This window comes from Clavelina lepadiformis, chromosome 3, assembly GCF_947623445.1.
Source record: "Clavelina lepadiformis chromosome 3, kaClaLepa1.1, whole genome shotgun sequence".
Lineage (NCBI taxonomy): Eukaryota > Metazoa > Chordata > Ascidiacea > Aplousobranchia > Clavelinidae > Clavelina > Clavelina lepadiformis.
The window spans coordinates 22007485-22026545 of record NC_135242.1 but is presented as its reverse complement, the minus strand read 5'-3'; the positions used below and the strand labels follow the sequence as shown (position 1 = coordinate 22026545).

The window sequence follows — 19061 nt, the reverse complement described above, 5'->3', positions numbered from 1 at the left end:
TAAAATATTGGCTTAACTTGGAGCTGCAGGTAAAGGCAACCTGTTGTCACCAGTACTGACCTGAAAGGTTGAAAGAGAAAAATCTGAGTTAAATGTTTTAGCCTTCCATAACCTAACCCATAAGACAAAACATAATACCATAATTACTCGACAATTTACCCATATTGAATTATGGCATTCTGCCTTTATTTTAGACGATTATCCGAAATGCGAAAATTTGTTTTTTCACTTCAGATTATTGTTATACATACTGCATTACTACGACATAACTGTCCTATACCCTACAAATACGCATTTAGGTATATGGTATGGGTATAACTGCATCACAGCACATCACCGATGGCTCTTGGGGGTTTTCTCTCCTTTCAGCTTTGATAAATAGATTTAAAACATAATTTCCTATTAACAATCAAACCAAAACGAGCCTCAAAAACATTCACCTATCCCGTAACTAACATGTAAAACTACCTATACAATTAGAAGGACGTATGGCATTTTAAGAGTGATCGATCTCAAGTGGCTGCATATAGCCATATACTGTACTTCCTTTCTTTCTACTACGGACCTGAAACCTCAACTTGGTTGTAATTTCTTGCTCTGCGCTTCTCTCATTCCAGGTTCTTCAAGCATCCAGCTGTTTACGTTGACGTCATAGGTTGAGACCAATCACAAATGCAGCTGGTTTACGCTGTTCCATTTCGGGAAAGGCATGCATGTCGCGTACGTGTTTATAGTCAAGTAGAGTATCGGTTGTATTGCATTTCTGAATATGCCTTACAGTCGAAGGTTATCAAACAGCTTAACAACATACTTTAAAGAGATGTACGAGAACAGTGCAAATTAACCAATAGTTCCGAATGAGTAAAGAAACTTCGGATCGAGAAAAGTTTGTGAAAACAGGTTCAAATGACTTTGGTGTGTCGTTTCTTGCCGAAAGATGGAATACAAAAGCGGAAAATTTTATTCAGAAACAAAAAACAAATCCTTTTTCTGGTCGTTATGACGGTAAGTTGCAATTTAATATCTTTCGTATTTCAATATCTGTTAATAACCAGTTTTTACCAATCTTTACCAAGGCCATCACTTTATTTAAAGGCAATGAAAGAGTTCGTTGGATCAAAGGTGCCAAGGAGTACGCCCAACCGGTAGGCCTGACTGCTGAAAGAGGAGCAAAAGCTAAACGTTATATATCCAAGGATATAGAAGTTTTATGTCATATCATAGAGATAATGGGAAAACCGGATGACAACGGAAATATTTGTACCACCTTTGGAGAATTGTTTGAACGGTGAGCAATACATCCCAGTTCTTGCCAGAACACAATTAAACTGGAAAATTGCTTGAAATTGTAGAAGCATACCTTAAACTTTGCGAAAGTATGGTTGTTTTTCTGTAGTCTCAGTTAACTTGACAGTGTTGCAGTAGTTGCCTCATCGAACTAGCAATCAAGTGATCAAAGTCCGAACTTGGCCGTTCGCACAATCGTTACAATGTAATAGCCTTGGGCGGAATGTTAACGACCTTTGCTATCGTGTGGTTCGGATCACTCAAATGTGGAGATTGGCCGAATTTTATGACGGATATAATTAAGTCGGTTATGAATTTGATTATGCATAATTAAGGTTTCTAAAATTTAGAACATGTGCTACAATTATTGTAGTAAGCTAGGGCTAGGCTATTTAGCCTAGTCTCAACAAGGAACGCGTTCTTATATCAATAGAAATTGATGACTTTTATCACAAGCAGAATTTCGAAATGGCTGGAATAAGCTTAATTATTATTCAAAAAAATATGTTCACATATCTTTTGCAATGTCAACTCAATATAGGACTGAATTAAGAGTGCAGCCAAGTTAGGTTTTTCAAAGGCTTGGTTTGGCTTGTGTGTATTTGCGTAAAAACATGACATGACATGTGTTGAAGTGAATACTTTGGTTGACTTGACTCGAGTCATCATCCAAATTAACTCAAATCGTCATAGAATCATTTTCTTATTCATAAAACATTTCACTTAAAAATCACACAACAATTAACACATACGAATGGTAAGGAACATCAGATCGCACGATAAATTTTCTCATTCTTTAGAGCTTAGACCAAGACTCCAATATCATACCATAGAAATGTTTTAGTTCTCTTATTTAAACCAATTATCTTTTACCAAAAGGCGTAGCATTTGCCGCTATGTTCCAGATACACCAATATATCAAATAAAGTGGTTGGCACTCTTCTCCGTGCGAGAAAGTACAACTTGGTGGATTTTTCTGGAGAGATGCTCTGGCAGAGACGGGACGACGATGTTGTTATCACTTTGCTGCAATGAACCCAGCTGCTGTATATCACAAGTTTATTTCCCACGAACATTCTCACTGTGACTTGTCAACATTATCTAATCATATTTATGGAATTGTACTAATGTACAACGTATTCGTATAATGCTTAAAATGCAACGGTGCCATTTCATGATTTTGTAGAAGCTGGCGACATGACCATTCAGTGCCACGCTAGGGGCTGGTGACGCCAGCATGGTTGTGACTCTGTCTGCTACTTGCATTGATCGCAGAGTGCGAAATTAGATTTACAAATGATAACTTATTGGAATAATTTTATTAAGATAATTCACTACAAGCAAGCAATTGTGCGTAGAAACCTGTTGGAATAATCACAATGCATAAGACAAGGGCAGGAAAAGTTCAATTTGCGAAATGATGGTGATTACGGTTCACTAAAATGATTTGAGATATTTTTATTAAATTATACAGCTTGCACAGGAAAGATAAATTAGTTTAAGGCAGCAAGCTAAGATCAGATTGTAAACGCGGTGTCAACGGATTGCCAGCAGAAATAAAGCAATTATATATGATAACTAATATCAGTAATAAAGATGATTTAACATAGAAGCAGAACTTGTACAAAGTTTGTTTGCTGATAGCTGAAACGCAAAAACGAACTACTACGTACATGACCAGTAGTTCATGTTATTGGGTAATTGCACTTACTGCCACAGTGGTACGAAATATCTTAAATGACAATTCTGCCAACACGACTTACATTCAGAGAAGCCATTAAATAATATTAGGTTTGAACGAAAAACAGATCAATAGCTTAATAAATTTCCGTTGGTGAGGAAACGTTTATCGCAAGAAACTAATACACTTTTGCAGAGGTTTTACGAAATGAACTTATGTATTGCCATGGTTAGATACAATGGTTGAGATGTAGCCAAATGCAAGAAGAATTATGTAGAAAAACCAGCAGAACAGTTAGTGATTGAAAATAAAAAAACTTCAGCACACATTTAAACAGATGATTCAAATTAGTGCATACGTGTGCAACTGTATTACAGTATCGAAGACGTTTTGCAATGGATTGATTTATGACTGGTGTTGAAAATGGGGGAGGTGTGTCTGAAAGCTACATCATCAGGCTGAAATAATGACTTTAAAATGCAAATAGGTGACATCAACAAAAATCACAGTACAGTCAAAGTAATTGATTTTATAAAAGTCAAGAATCTTTTAAATGCTTAAAAACTTCTGAGGTCAAGAATAATCTTTCCTTCATTTGCCATAAAGTGGGAATGGATTGCACATAAAAGCCTCACACGGAACATTTCACATTTAGTACGTGTGAAATAAGTAAAACAAATAGTGTATTGCATATGCCAGTTATGCCTATTGCTTAGGTACGATAAGTTCAAGAAATGTTATAGAGAAAAGTTATCTACTGTAGATCGGTCTTCAGTGTAATAATAACCCAGAAGCATAAATTTCTTTATTGCTATTACCGCGAGGGCCGACTTTTTCTTTGTTTTTGAGAATATTTTTCATCTTCTTCCTCAATTAGCTCCCTGTTTTTCTCCCGAAGTTTTTTGAGGTCTGCCCTTGTCAAGGGGTTTGTTTCAATGAAGCATTGCTACAAACAGCAAACGTTTTATCATAAACGTCTGTCATAATTACATTGTTGTATGTAGTAAGTCCCAATAAACCTTACAAGAGTTTAATAACAATAAAACAATTTGAGCAGTATAGAAATTATACAGTACTTTAGCACAATTTACTGATAACTAAGTTTTCTTCCAACGGATTAAATTGTGTGGGAAAATAGAAAACACGGTTTAAATTGTTAAATGTAAACAGCTACACCGGGTTAAAAAAAAGAAAATTCTACAGTTTACTGATGCAAAAATCTAACTTAATCACCTGCATAAAAAGATGACAATCTAAGATAGCGCTGTTTTTGGATACATCCTTGAAAGTCTGCACAACGTCCGGCATTCCTTTGCATGACAGCACAGCAGGCTTTATGTTGTAAATGATACAGAGCGCCGCGCGAATCAAAACTTTGGAACCTTCGAAGAAGAGACAGTCCCAAACTCGAAGCACTGTCTGTGAAAGTGATTTCGGAACATGTGATTAATGTTGGGTTTTAAAATAAATACAAGCCATAATGTCACTGGATTAGGGATTAGAACAGCATACTGCCCATACCTCAGTCGGAACAACATCAACGAAGAGACAGACAAACCACTTTGAAGCAACCAGCGTCCATGGAACTTTGTAGACGTCTATTTTCTGTTGGACTTCTGGAAACTTTTCTCTGAAAACAGAAAAAAAACTTAACTGTCATAAACTTATAAACTTTTATGAACTCCTTTCAACAATTAATAGCCCAACGTATTGTCTTGGTTATCACCTGTGGCTTACTTACAAATAAACTTTACATAAATACAACAAGGTTATCCCAGTATTTTCACTTTATATTATAGTACATCTAATGTTCAAGGCAAAACAGAACAAAATGGCTTTAACAAACATCAAAGTCTGGAAGACAAAAATCAACCGCAGCAAACCTAACAAGGTCATCAATAACATTCATCTCAGCTCTCAACCCGATCATAGATTTGGTGTAATAAGCTGGTAGGATATCATCAATAAGCGCACACAGAAGCCAAAAGCACTGCTCAGGATCCTTTACGACGATCAATAACAAGGCGGCGATGTAATTCATTCCCTAAATGAATGTAGAATTGCCATGTGTTTACACACACCACAGTATAGAAACAATGGACTAAACCTACACTTTGACTTTGGAGAGTGCTAACAGAGAGTCAAAATAAAGTAACTAGAAAATAAAGTGTTTTTTGGCTTGTTATTGCGTAACCATGTCCATATGGGACAAAGGTAAGATTTTACATCAATAATTTTAAAGTTTTCCGATAGTTTTGAAATTTTGAGTTTTTGGACAATTGTACAGCATAAAATAAAATTGAATAAAAAGCCAAAACGTTTAGCCTGGATTCTTATTACTGAGTTTGAAATATTTTGTTGTTAAGATCAAGGCAGGGAATCTGTCCTTTAATGTTGACATTAACAAAAACTTCTTCAAATTATAATAATATACACTAATATTAACCCAAAAGCAAAACCATACGTTGAAAGGCACTTGGTTACCTGGCAATAACCAATGGTAGGCGAATGCCGTCCAAATGCTGTTAGTATATTTAGGAGATCTTTTTGCTTGCTTTTGTTAGAATCGATGCCATTCTTGAAATGTATATTGTCCGGGAATGTGCGGTCCAAGTCGGTTTTAATTGATTCGGTTAATTCTTCCTCAAAGTCTGCATCTGGGAATATTGCCGCACTGACTTACAGTGACACATAGGCTAATGCTGAGTAAAACTTGCCAGCAATCATGGCTTACTATGGGAGCATTATGTTGTTTCTGAATGATTCAAACTTACCTTGATTGGGTTGTTCTAGCAAGGTTTGATAGAAATTTTTCTGGCTTTTCTTCATTTTCTTGCGAGCTCCACTAACGTCCATCCATACCTACAAGTGCAATTAATGCAACTGATAATACTTTTAAAATAAATATACCAAATATCACAACCATTAAGTCAGTCACATAATATATTAATAATTGACACACCCACTTACCCTAGCTCTGTACCTTTCTGGAATGCCTTTTCTGCAAAATCTTTTCACTAAAAAATAGCACATTACGTTTGTATTGTTAGTACTTAGGCAAAAAGTTTGTATGTAGATTTCCATTAAGCAAGTATACATTAATGTTTTCACAAAACTTTCCACCAAGTGCTTAGTCATAAAATTCCTCAACAACAAGCTCTACCCACCCACGCGATCTGGTTTCACTTTACGCTTTGTTCCATTCTTCATCATTTTATCCCATTTTATGGTGCGACGAGCTAACACTGCCAAGTATTCTGATTCAAAGTTTTCAAACGCTTTATAATCGAAGTCATTTCCTCTTTCGAACCCATATGGATCCACTTTGCTAAAATTGTTTAGAAAACGTAAACTCTGAAAAGCTAGCCAGTAAAGAAATCAAAAAGTAAGTCACAAAACGAGTATGCTGCACTAGGGATATAGTTTTAATAAAAATCTACCAAAACAAGGCAAGTTGTAAGCAAAGCTGGGCACGAAAATGTTTTTTTTTCTGGAAACAATCACGCGAGGTGCTGAATGCTCTTTGCGGTTTACAAATCATAGAAGTTTTGACTGCACCTTTATATTAATTGTAATTTTCAGAGGATGGTGATGTAAAAAGCAAACACAATGACCTAGTCGCAAGGGACTATACACTGCAAGTACAGGCTAGATTTATAAAGCATGCTATCAATAGAACATTTGACTTTATCAATGAAATAGTGTCAGCCAAAAACAGAATGAACGTTTTCCAACTGGTCACAAAAAACAGCAACCCAAGATAAAACAGATTTATGCTAGCTTTGGAGTCTCATATTAATACTGTATAGCAGTGGTTCCCAACCTTTTTTGGTGTCGAGGCCGAATTTCAAACTTCATAGTACGTATGGAGCCGCATGAAAAGACTCAAGTAATTATAACGAAAATTTTAAAGCATGAAATCATGTACCAACGAATAGCAACACTAACAAGAAAAATAACACAAATCAATTTAATGTCCAACTTGACATTGGCTTTGAGCTTTAACAACTTTGTCAAATCGAGGCGCAATTGTGGTTTAGGATTCAGGAGGCGGTTTATGATTCACAATAAGTAGACAATGGACCATTCACAGCAGTATAAAGTAGGCTACAAGGTGTAACTGTAAGATGTAAAATGAAAAATTTGTAAACAATTTTGACCTAACGTTATAAATTTTGACCAATTTTTGACTTTTTTTGACAAGTCAAAAAATAATCGCCCTAATTGTTGCCAATAGATTTTTTATTTTTTTGTGGGATTTTCAGGGGTCATTGAGAGCCGCAAGAAAGCTACCTTGGAGCCGCATGCGGCTCTAAGAGCCGCGGTTGGGAACCACTGCTGTATAGGCTATGAAATATAATAAAATTAAATAATTCCAATATGATAAATAAAAAATATAATAGAAATAAAAATGAATTCCAAAAAAAATAATTTCAATAAGACATCGTGGATTTAGAACGATTCACTAACGCGTCAGCTAGCGATCTGCTTGCGCTGCCCCTGGAAATCTCAAACTTTTCATTAAAAACACTCATGATTACAATTGGAAACAAGTTCGGCATTACAACATGCAAATGCCTTGTTTATCGAAAATGCGCAGAAAAGACAAATATAGCTTTTACCGTAATGAGTGCGAGCAAGCCAATTTCTATTTTCATGAGCGTGCTCATTTTTTATTCCAGAATGTGAGTGGAAGCGGCACTCCATTTTTCACCCATGAGCTTCACTCCCTTTAAACGAGCACTGCCCGGTTCTGGTTCCAGCGCTCCCATAAAACAATCTTTTTAAAGACATTTACACACACTCACCTTAGTGTTCCAACAGTATTTTGTTTTACAGCTTGAGTATATTTTGCTTTCAATGAATTCATGTTTGATGTGCTAGCCATTATCATTGACCAGTCCTATTGCAAACCACAGTGGTAATTTGTATAAATTAAAACACCATGATGTTAGCAGGTGATTTACTGTAAAAGATATTAAAAATTAATCTTAGTAAAAAAGACATCAGTAGTAAGCCACAGTACCAAAAAGTCACCCTAGTTAGTCAAAACAGTAAGGATATGCTGCACGTAAAAGTCAGTATGCAAAAGTTTTAATTCTCCCAACTACTTCAACAAAAATTATCAAATTTATGACCCTATGAACTTTCTATCTGCCTTGTCTTTGTATAGAGTCTGTTTTCAAATTTAGATTCTTCGTGGTCTAGGCCTAGATAGCTTCATGGTCCTGGTCATTTGACATCACTAAGTTTAACATTTCTGCAAAACTAGGCTAGCAATGAGATTAATGACACCATTTATTCAAAGCAAGATTGCATGTAAACGTTCTGTACTTTTGTCAATGAAATTGAAGTGGTGGCTGTGTATATAGCAGGGGTGGCCAAACCTGCTTCACGTTCGAGCCATGTTGAATAAAACCAAAATTTTCAAGAGCAGCAACATAATAAATTAGAGTATTTATTCACAAAAGTTGAAGCTTGTAACCATAACCTAAAATAAGCCTTTTTCACTCGGCAGCAATGCAGATTTCTATGGCGAGGTCAAGGAAGATAGTTGGGCTTATAGACTCGCCCTAGTGCATACCCAGAGTGATCTTTGCCAGATCTAATCCAAGGGGACTGTAGGTTGGGAATTGAATGCTCTGTTTTTGTGTCCCAGTGCCCCTCACATTTCATTTGCTGAGTAACTGCTAGTGTCACTATCCTACAGAAGAAAATACTATATTTTAATGTAATCACAGTTTAATAGGGACCTCTCCAAATACCGCTAGAGCACTAAGAGAAACATAGACATCGGAAATACAAAAGAATTGGGCATCAAGTGTTTTTATTTCCGATGTCTATGAAGAGAACTAATAGGACGAAGAGAACTAAGGGAACCTAAGATGTCTATGATATTCTGCTTGCTTCAAGTCTTAAGGTAACTAATAGGACTAAGACTTAGAGAATTAAGAGAACTTAGTTTTTTAATCCTCTTAATTTTCTTAGTCCTGTTAGTTCTCTTAATCGTCTAAGGTCTTTTAGTTGAACGCCACGATGCCCAGAAGAAGTTTAACAGCGGAAATAAATTGGGCACGACACCGGAAACCTTGTCGTCCGATTCCGACACGGTAATTTCGAAGCGGATATGCCAAATCAGTAGAAAATAGCAATCGCAAATCTGGCTTACGACAAATGTTACATATTTACATACACCCATTTTTCATTCTTGTCAAACTTTAATCTTTGTTTTAGTCAACTTTTGTTCAATAGCCTAATGCAAAATATCTTACGTATAAGTTGATTTAACTGTGATATTATTTCGATTATCCGGAAAGCCTACTAAACAGATATTTTTGACCAAACAAAGTGGTCCGAATTAACGAGTTCTGGCTGTACTAAAAAATTGCTCAAACTCTTTTTACTTGTCTCAGTTATGTGACCTCACACGTCACTATCGTGCGACGGTGACGCATAAGTATTTGGCGTGTTATGGCAACTGTGTTTGAATATCTCCTAATCTTTTTTATAATAGCAATTATAATAATAAACTTTTGTATATCGCCCTATAACCGATAAAATGGGCCCAAAGTCGCTGTCAATAATTAACAGGTAAAAATTAAATAAAATTTAAATTTATTAAATAATAATTAATTACCGATAACAGCAGAAAATTTCACATAAAAATAATCATACTTAGCATTGCGCGAATTTCTTTACGACTCACATTCCTGTTACGTCACGCGCCAATGTTAGATGACGTCATGTTCCATATGCTCCACACTCACATTCAAGACTCAATATGGCAAGCTCGTTAACAGGAGTTCGAACGATGTGAAATCATCACGTGCAAGAACTCTCTTCAGTCCGAGGATAAAGATCGTGCTACCGCCATAACTAAGCTCTTGTCTGCTCCGTGGTAAACTGCGGGTTTGAATCAGAACTCCGTCAGACATTTGTCTCTAATAGTTAAACAAGTACTTCTGTGGACTACCGTACGTAGATAGTTCTTCATATCTTCACTTGACTTCACCAGTCGTCTCTCGATGACCAAAGCCAAGCTTTTCAAATATTATAATAAAACTGTAATATGAGTGTATGAATTTGGAAATGTAAAATACGTTAATATTTTATCGTGCTTGCGTATACGAGGAAGTCTTGATTCCTCAGCTGTTATTATCCTTAAACATCTAGCTCCCCGAAGCGACTATCTCGATAATCCTTTTGATGTCTCCCTATAGTAGTCTATGGTCCCACGCACCAACGACCACCAACCAAACGTGTCTGAAACAATCTCATGCGCAACAACTGCATTTAATTAAACCAAGCCTTCATCTTCAACGGCGTGTTTTTCCAAAAGAAAGTGACTTTGAAAAGCACATAACTTTTTCATTTATAATTTAAAATTAAGCAACTTGCTATCGGATTGGTTGGCTGTTTTCCAAATTTATTGCATCATTCCTTATGTCGGCTCAAAATTCGCCATGTCATGCATGTTGGCTTAAATAGCCTACACGAAACGGTTCCACGACAATTAACCGTGGGAAATTGACCGCGAACAAACTCACCGGGGACAACTGACCGGGGGACAACTGACCGTGACGTAAATTTACCTAGAACCAACAGACCTTAAATCATATTATCACTTAAATCATATAATTTGAATAAACAACAATGCTAATTTGCGTAAAAAATAAAAATAAAATGCGTAGCGGTTGATTTGTGTCGCCGGCCAATTTGTTGCCGGTCAGTTGACCCCGACCAATTGTCGCCGGTGAATTTGTTCACGGTCAATTGACGTGATCCCACACGAAACAGACTTCGTATTAGTAATGAACAGTCTTGATAATAAGTTATTGTAGGGTAGTAATTGTTAATTTGTTTGTTTATTTGTTAATTTAGCTAACTTGCTCAAGTGATTTTAAGTTTACCTGTACTAATAAATTACAGCAAACCATGTCGTTCTCATACAATTGCTACAGACCTGCCGCTGCGTCGTCAATAAATGAATAAGTACAAACTGGGCCATACGAAGAAGTTTTACTTAAATAGTCATGCAACTTAAGTAGATTTTTTCAACTTTGGCAACTTACTTGTAAGTAATTTTGACCATAGTCAATGCATACCCATACAGAAAGGTATGTACTTATACTACGTTATTATATTTATTTCTTATATTTATATATAGATATAGAAACTTATATTTCCACCCTACCAGGCATTTTTTGTTATTACACCGGTATAGATCATCAGATTCACCCTTAACTATAGAAAGATCCTGACTTATTATTATTATTGCATTTAATCATGTATATGTACAGTTGTGCATCCAAATACGTACCAATGCGTTACTTGATACCATATCCACCATTTTCATACGTTGATTTTAAAAGTCTACTAGCAAAATTTATTACTTTGTAATAGTTATTCTTGTTTAAAAATGTGATTAATTTATATGAGAAACTATTTTTTTATGCCACGTAAATTACAAGACATGTTGTTTTTGCAGCATCAGTGCTTTTAGTGTCATTCTGGATTTCCATGGTTGAAATGCAATGTAAATATGTTAGTATAGGAAGAACATCATTTGTTGGTATTGCTTTTAGTTGCTGTAAAGGTGTTGGTGCCTCGATTTTGTGCTTTACATAAGAAATGAGTATAATGTAGTGTTGTTACTTCTCCAGTTCAATAAAAACAACTTTTGTTCCTCGGTTTGTAGATGCTGTGTTGTTAATTATCATCTGTATTGGATGATTAGCTTTAGAAACATTTTCTATTTTAACAGTAAATTATGAAAAAAAAACGATACGCTATTGCGTACTTGGCACCACAATTTGACGCACTGCTAGGGCCAGTACCCAAGCAGTGCAAAAGTGCCTAACTGCCAAATTCACTTTTGGATGAACATTGCACCCTTATCATTAAAAAGCTGTTCTCCCAATGAAAACATCTTGACCTTGGCACATGAATCTCATTCAGACAAAGTGAGCAAGAATGTTAAGCATAGCCTAGTTTAATTGCTCTGTGCTAAGTAGGGCTGGGAATTCAGCCGATTTACTTCAGCTGGATGGCATTAGCTGCCATCAGTCGCTAATTGTCATGTCACCTTTGTTAATTGCAGGCAAAACTGCTATTTAATAATAAGAAATGTGATGAAAAGAATTGTATCGGCAATTAATGTCATGCTAGATCACAAAGTGATCAAGCATTAAAATACAACAGAGCAGCAAATTTCTTTGAGTCAATGGATTACCAAAATTGTTGCTCCAAATTCTCTCTTACATGACCGCTTTCGACTAACAAGGTCTTTAGTAGGTAAAAGCTATTAGCTGGCCAATTTTTCCCAGCCCTAGTACTAAGTTACCGCGACACAGTAACGTTTTTCTTTGGATGCTTGGTCAAAAGAGTATTGTGACAGCAAACAATTAATGCAAGTATTAATTATTATTCTTCCTTAACACAGTAAGTTCATATATACTATAGGCATGAAATTTTATGGATGTTGTGTATATTCAAACACCGTCTGATCAACATTAGACACAGTTTTACTGAATGTACCGTGTTTGAGCTTTCATTTTACTACAACAAGCAATAATGAAAAAACACACAGTGATTCCTCACTTACACCTTGCACAAAAACTGCAGAATAATGATGCAAAGACCCAATCGGGAAAGAAATGAAACAATCAAAGAAGCGATGATGCAAAAAGTAAATTGTTGATTGCAATATGTTTAGGTGCTCAAAAACTAATCGAGACTAAAAAATTAAAAGCACATCAACAACGAAGTTAAAACATGCAACCACATGTGGCAGACAGATGATAGAGTGTCAAAAACAATAGTTTAAGATGGAAACCTAAATTTTACTGCGCTTGTCTAGCAGTTGCTTATGCTACGTATTCATGGCAGATGGAGTCAAAGCTGCTCTGAAACGCTGGTGTTTGGCAGACTGGCCAGTTCTATAATTCATTTCAAAAACGGTTTCAACAATGACCGGAAGCAATCCAACACCACTGGGGTTCTGAATACTTTGCACCTCTTCAGATAGGACGACCTGAAAAATATTTGGGTTATAAGTATCACACAGAAGTACTTTAGCCTTACATGCATTATACTTGGTTAAACAGCAGTAATGTGCTTAGTAAATGGACATCACAAAGCCTTGGACACAATATTAAATGACTACCGATAGCTATTGACCAACTCAACATCTTGCTTACCCTCACTACATCACCCTGTTCTGGGTGGGGGTTTTCCCTGGACCCTGCCATGAATCCAAGTATTAAGGCCTTTTCTGGTCGAGACAGACGATTGGCAGTTTGGAACATTTCCTGAGCTTCAAACATTTGTTCTCTCTAAAGAAGTTGAATAAAAAAAATTTGAAAAAGTACACAAAAACTAGCGTCGAGGTCTCATGCATTTTATAATGGAGCTTGCACGACCAGCAAGATTTCTAGTCGCTTCCATGCTTAACATGAAAACATCTTCGATTAATATGAAGTAAAGCAGTCAGATTTAGGTAAGATTCATTTCTTAAACAGAAAACACTCACAGTGAGCGTCAATCCCTTCTTGGGTGGAGGAGGTGCAAGCTGTTGTGGTTGTTTCATAAACACTGTTTGTTGCGCCACTGCTTGTTGCGGCTGTTGCTGAGGTTGGATTTGTTGTTGTTGCTGCTGACGAGTGATTTGCCCACGATAGAAAGTTTGACCAGTTGGCTGAGCAAAGTTCTGTAACTGTGCTTGTTGGCGGGGCTGTTGATGGTGTTGCACCTGAAGCATAGCAAAAACTGACATTGCAATCTTGTTAGTGCCAATTGTTTACAAATGGTAGGGTTAAGTTTAAGTTAGTTATAAAATCACATGAACTTTAACTACCAGTATAAAAACATAGTCAAAATCATGATGCCACACTGCACATTAGATATTACTAAATAGTAATCATATGAGAGATAACAACAACTTCAAGTATCATTGGCCAATGATGCATTTTGAAAATACAGTTTGAAGTGATGATATTTCAGTGACAATAATTTTACTAACCATGACTGTTGGTGCTGTTCTGATCACTGCAGCAGGCTGCTGCTGTTGAGCCATGATGAAAGTGTTAGGCGCATACATTCGAGTACTGCCTGCAGCCTGTTGAGGTAACTGTTTGTAGGTTGCATTTTGAAGGACATTTTGTACACCACCTTGCTGTGGTATCCTATGTTGTACCATGGCATGATGGACGGCTGTAGACGGTTGCGATGGACGAATGGCTGGTAAAGGTTGGACCACCGTTCGTTGTGGTGATACCACTGAAGGAAACAAAGTGAAAAAAGCATTTCTGGGTGAATTCTATTCCAAGTTAAGCCATTAACAGAAATGTAGCCAAACAAACACTTTAATGAACCAATAATCATCTGATACCCTAACATTCTCTAAAACTAGAAGAACTAATGACTAAAGGTTTAGCACAAAATTAAAAAGTACAATAAGTTTAGAACATACTAGTATCTTACCATGGCTGACAGATGGTGGAACTGCAACATCTCTTTCATGGTGTTTCTGTGCTTCTTTAATTGGTGACTGTAATGTTGGTGCAACTGACTGGCTGCTAAATTAATTACAAAGTAATTTAGGATAAACATAAAAAATTAAAAAGATAAGGCCAGCAATGACCAAGCTTTCCTTGTCCATTATTAAGGACCATGACCGATAAAATGAACCCACACAATAAGAGTTGGCAATGCTGGGAGATGAACACATGCCTTCAATAGGATTATGGCTCACTATATACAAAACTTACAATATTGGTGATCTTATGTCTTCTTGGCTTGATGAAGTGGAATGAATAGGGGAGGAAATTTCGCTTTCACTCGACGTTGCTTTACTTGTGTCCAAAAATGAGGCCTGCTGTGGAGCTGTTAAGTAATCATTTTGAGTTAAATCACAGTTGATTACCCTGCAGGAGCAAAAATACCGCCCAAACCGCATGCACCTACTAGTTTTTTGCAAACTAAGGATTTGACAGTCACCTTCAGGTTGTATTTCGTTCGGTGGCATTTCTTCGTCTGTTGATGATTCAGGTTCAGTTGATTCAGCCGTGCTTCGACGAGTATGAGACAAGGGAGCGACTTCTAGACCTTCTGTGACTTCATCCCCTTGTGATGTCACAGAAGCCGCAGGCGGTAGGTCATCTGCATAGTTGGCCGGCTTTTCCTTAGAAACAACAATCTAAAATGTAAGCTACAAGAAACAGCCTACTCCAACGACAGCTAGGAAAAGTGATGTAATACGCGATGGAAGTAACTGAAATGAGCCGCACGCTTCCGAAAATCAAGAAGGAAATAGACGTAGACCTGATAGATCAACGCGACATACTCCGGGAAGTAAAGACTGCTATGTTTTTTACAACTGTATAGGTTTTTAAGTGTTTGGTACTTAATGGGGAAGGGGCTCCTACTACCACCCCATCCGTTGAGACTTGTGCCTGCTTTGGACGACAATGACTGAAACATCAGACATGAACAATTACTGCCAATCGACAGCAAATAACTTTTTTAAACAAGGCGTGAATAAAAACTGGGTACTAAAGCACGAGGTACTTTTTGCAAATCTTACCTCTTCTTCTTCTTCTTGAGATTGTGATGCAACAACGCTCTCCTGTTGGGCAAGCTTCTTTCGCCGCTTGCTATCTCTCACACCTATCCCACTTCCACCAATCGGTTGCTCAGAAATATCAAGGAGCTTTGTACCTCCGGCCTACACAAAGAAGTATCGTTTAGTAAATGTTTTGATAAAGTACGAAGATGAATAGTAACGGCAAAAACCTGTTGTCTTCCGGAGACTCTTGAAATGTTCCTAGCTGAGCTCGGAGTTCCTTGAGTTGCTCTAAAGTTTTCTGTACGACTCAGTGGTGCTTTTGCTTGTGTACGTCTGGACGATACCACATCTGAAGAACGTCTGGCCATGTCACGATGTTTAACTGGAAAAGATTTCGCTCCACCGCTTGTTCCTCCTTTTCGCATTTGGCTGACCGCTTCACTAGCTGTAGTATAATATACAAACACTTAATAAAAGGTTCCACACAACCAAATAGCTGCCATGAGACGTCTGTCTCAGAAATAACAAAAAACTATTTGTAATGGCAGCTATTGGATGTAGTATATATAAATATAATTAGCTTTAATAGAATCACAACAAGCAAGTAACCCGTGTTTGGTCTTACATTTTTGCAACAAATCCGCACGTAGTGACGCAGATTTTGGCTTGCGCTTTAGTGCAAAATGTCTATTTAGCGGAGGCAGGCTACCAACTAAACTTTGCAATGAAGTCTTGTTCACCAGTTGGCACTCCAGTGGCAGGCTGGCAAAGGTATCAGCTTCTTTAACTGCAACGGCAAAGACAGAATATATACATAGGCCTATATAATGATAATGTGCCAGCGTATAGTTTCAGGAAAATTCTAGAGCAAACGTAACCAACGACTCACCTTTCTCTGTGAGCTGTTGAATGACATTCTGTGCAATGTGGCTTGATCGGAGGTCCAGGTTTAAATTAAATTCCATTGGATAAGTTTTGACAATATTTGCAATAAGCTTCACCCACACATCGGAATCAATCAAGGCTATTTCGACTATTCCCTCAATGGTATGCTTCATCTACATAAACATGAACGTAAATTCAGGCAAGAAATGACAAGAACACTCTTTTCAAGAAACGAACTTCAAAAGGACGCTGACCAAATTACAATTTATCAGTGACTTAAAACAGTAACACAGTGAATTAAGAGTTAAAATAAATGACCTCCTCCAAGTTTCTTCTAGGCAGATGAAGAATGCCCATCAGCAATTTTAATTTCACTGTAGTTGTTAGAACAGGAAAGCATCGATAAATGTTGTCAATTGTAGTGGATTTTACTATTCCACTTATACTTGATGGAATCCATAATTCTTCAGCAGATCCAAGCTTATTGTGCAGCCAGAGAGCTGTATCGCTGTCACGTACATGTGCCATGCTCTATTTGTACCAATCCTTAAGATATATTATACCTAAAGCAAACAGATGACATTACAATATGCACACTGCAGAAGATTATAATGGTAACTTTTGTTTAAGTAATACCAAGAAAGACAGGAGTTGCAAACCATGTTTCGTAATTGTTAACAAATAATTCCGTGCATAAGAAACATAGGAATATAAGCACATGTAGACTAAAATAACCTGCCTATCTTAACAATTTTTTAAAACAATATTACATCAATGTTCAAGGTGGTGCGTTACGCATAATGCAAGAAATTGTTCTAGTCTATATTGAACTGTAAATGTCAATTTATAAAAAAATTCAGTGTCTCTTCTTATTGCTCACTATAAGTTGGGATACGCTTCACAACATGCAATTCAGGTAACCCAATATGAAATTTGAGCTTTAACGAGGGCGTCCACGGCCTCTGCCTGGGGCTGGCTGGTCACTCTGCCCGGAGCGAGGATTTTTAACGGTTTCGTCGACAGACAGAATTAAACAAGCTGCTTCAGATGCCGCTGTTAAAGCATTGATTTTCACTATTGAAGGTTCCCACACACAGGCTTCAAAATTATCAGCAATATCTTCATTGTTGATGTCAACTCCGAACCACTTTCCATTATCTTTAGCATGAACCTGTCGTAACTTGTTGAGAATATTTGTAGAATCAAAGCCTGCATTCTCACATAACTGTCGGGCCGTAACCTCCAAGGCCTTTCCATAAGCAGAAATGATGAGCTGTTGCTTTCCTTTGACAGTGCGAGCATAGTTGCGAAGGTACTTGCTGATTTCCATTTCAATTGCTCCTCCTCCTGCAACAACGGCATCGTTCTTGATGGCCCGGCGCACAATCATGATTGCATCATGAAGAGACCTTTCTGTTTCCTCCATGAACTGCTCGGCTCCGCCACGGAGAAGAATTGTGCATGTCTTTGCCTGTGGACATCCTCTGAAGAAGTTAAACCTTTCTCCACCTACTTGCTCTTCCTCAAATTCTTCACATGTCCCGAGAACATCGAGTGTAAGCTGTTGGACACTGGTCTGGATACTGCCGCCACAAGCCTTCATGGTTCGCTTCAGATCTTCTTGTGTAACTCGTCCAGCACAAAACATGTCACGATCAGCAAAATATTGAGTAGCAACATCACCGATGGGCAACTTGCTGAGGACTACATTAGCACCACTTTCACATATTAGTTTCATTTTATCGTAAAGAATTTGCCATTCTGCATCAACAATTTCCTGGTAATCTTCGACATTGTTGACTCTGATTTCTGCATTTTCCTTTTCTGATTTCAATTCAAGTTCAACGTTGAGTAACGCGATCTTGGGGTTTTTGTATTTTTTACGCTGCATCTCAAACCCAGCATAAGAAAAGGTTTTCTTGAAAGCCACACCAGCAACTAAATTGGAATCTTCCAACGCACCACCAGATATCTTTTTAATGCCAATCATGTTTAGAGGAAGAAGATCATCAAGCATCATCACTGCGTCCACAACCATTGGGGCAAATAGATCCTTGTATGAAGCAATCAATTTGGAGCTCAATGCTGTTGCTGCACATTTCTCCAAAAGTTCTCTTTGCTCTTTTGGATCATCTTTTTTAATTTCAACTTGAATCTCTCTGATCTTTTCTATCGCCAGTTGAGTTGCTCTCCTGTATGCCCGAATAATAATTTGGGGATGCACACCATCTTCAACATAAGACTTTGACTGCTTCAAGAATTCAGCAGCAAGCAAAGTAACGGTGGTGGTGCCATCCCCAACCTCCGCATCCTGAGATTTTGAAATATCAACTAAAGTTTTTGCAGCTGGATGAACTACGTCGAGCAGGTTTAATATCGTTGCACCATCGTTAGATATTGTGGCCTTTCCGTTGTTTTGGACAATGAGTTTGTCCATTCCCCGCGGTCCAAGAGTGGTGCGAATTGCTTCGGCAATTACCTGGCATGCATTGATGTTGCTCACAAGCTGAGGGATGCCTTGCGAACTGTCAGTACCTTCTTTTAAAAGAATAATTGGAGCCTGCATTTTCAGATTTAATTTGAAATTTAATACAAATTGTCACTTGAAAAAATTACTGCCTAAAAGATTGAGCCAAGTTATAA

General features: G+C 37.4%; 4 protein-coding genes across 6 annotated transcripts; 1 reads left to right on the top strand and 3 right to left on the bottom strand.

Annotated features, from left to right (window-relative positions):
* The first annotated feature begins 606 nt into the window (after positions 1–606).
* On the top strand, positions 607–2590 carry LOC143449308 (actin-binding Rho-activating protein-like). 2 transcript variants are annotated; one of them, XM_076949454.1, is made up of 3 exons: positions 607–1005; positions 1096–1288; positions 2167–2590. In XM_076949454.1, exons 1-3 carry the CDS (start codon positions 858–860, stop codon positions 2372–2374), a joined length of 549 nt encoding a protein of 182 aa, XP_076805569.1. In that variant the 5' UTR covers positions 607–857; the 3' UTR covers positions 2375–2590. The 2 variants fall into 2 exon arrangements, with proteins under 2 accessions (XP_076805569.1, XP_076805570.1); XM_076949455.1 differs by having other exon boundaries at positions 627–1005; positions 2193–2590.
* Positions 2588–7966, bottom strand: LOC143449307 (growth hormone-regulated TBC protein 1-like). The gene is made up of 9 exons (XM_076949453.1): positions 7777–7966; positions 6136–6296; positions 5939–5985; positions 5743–5830; positions 5453–5625; positions 4852–5012; positions 4490–4598; positions 4202–4387; positions 2588–3914 (listed from the first exon to the last, which is right to left on the bottom strand). The coding sequence occupies exons 1-9, from the start codon at positions 7860–7862 to the stop codon at positions 3783–3785; spliced, it is 1143 nt and encodes a 380-aa protein (XP_076805568.1). The 5' UTR covers positions 7863–7966; the 3' UTR covers positions 2588–3782.
* Positions 7967–12490: 4524 nt separating this feature from the next.
* Positions 12491–16946, bottom strand: LOC143449012 (negative elongation factor A-like). 2 transcript variants are annotated; one of them, XM_076949030.1, is made up of 12 exons: positions 16737–16946; positions 16423–16591; positions 16159–16320; positions 15761–15978; positions 15552–15692; positions 14966–15149; positions 14737–14851; positions 14450–14544; positions 13989–14245; positions 13500–13718; positions 13168–13302; positions 12491–13001 (listed from the first exon to the last, which is right to left on the bottom strand). In XM_076949030.1, exons 1-12 carry the CDS (start codon positions 16944–16946, stop codon positions 12840–12842), a joined length of 2067 nt encoding a protein of 688 aa, XP_076805145.1. In that variant the 3' UTR covers positions 12491–12839. The 2 variants fall into 2 exon arrangements, with proteins under 2 accessions (XP_076805145.1, XP_076805146.1); XM_076949031.1 differs by having other exon boundaries at positions 14450–14541.
* A 35-nt stretch (positions 16947–16981) lies between these two features.
* On the bottom strand, positions 16982–19061 carry LOC143449013 (T-complex protein 1 subunit eta-like). The gene has a single exon (XM_076949032.1). The coding sequence runs from the start codon at positions 18982–18984 to the stop codon at positions 17359–17361; it is 1626 nt and encodes a 541-aa protein (XP_076805147.1). The 5' UTR covers positions 18985–19061; the 3' UTR covers positions 16982–17358.

Coding starts and splice junctions, on each gene's coding strand:
- LOC143449308 (XM_076949454.1), top strand. CDS start 858: ATGAGTAAAGAAACTTCGGATCGAGAAAAGTTTGTGAAAACAGGTTCA. Junction 1,006..1,095: donor TTTTTCTGGTCGTTATGACG/GTAAGTTGCAAT, acceptor CTTTATTTAAAG/GCAATGAAAGAGTTCGTTGG. Junction 1,289..2,166: donor TTTGGAGAATTGTTTGAACG/GTGAGCAATACA, acceptor TTTTACCAAAAG/GCGTAGCATTTGCCGCTATG.
- LOC143449307 (XM_076949453.1), bottom strand. CDS start 7,862: ATGATAATGGCTAGCACATCAAACATGAATTCATTGAAAGCAAAATAT. Junction 6,297..7,776: donor AATACTGTTGGAACACTAAG/GTGAGTGTGTGT, acceptor AAACAATTTTAG/CAAAGTGGATCCATATGGGT. Junction 5,986..6,135: donor AGTGAAACCAGATCGCGTGG/GTGGGTAGAGCT, acceptor GCTATTTTTTAG/TGAAAAGATTTTGCAGAAAA.
- LOC143449012 (XM_076949030.1), bottom strand. CDS start 16,946: ATGGCACATGTACGTGACAGCGATACAGCTCTCTGGCTGCACAATAAG. Junction 15,150..15,551: donor CTCAAGAAGAAGAAGAAGAG/GTAAGATTTGCA, acceptor GTTGTTTCTAAG/GAAAAGCCGGCCAACTATGC. Junction 14,545..14,736: donor GACATAAGATCACCAATATT/GTAAGTTTTGTA, acceptor TAATTAATTTAG/CAGCCAGTCAGTTGCACCAA.
- LOC143449013 (XM_076949032.1), bottom strand. CDS start 18,984: ATGCAGGCTCCAATTATTCTTTTAAAAGAAGGTACTGACAGTTCGCAA.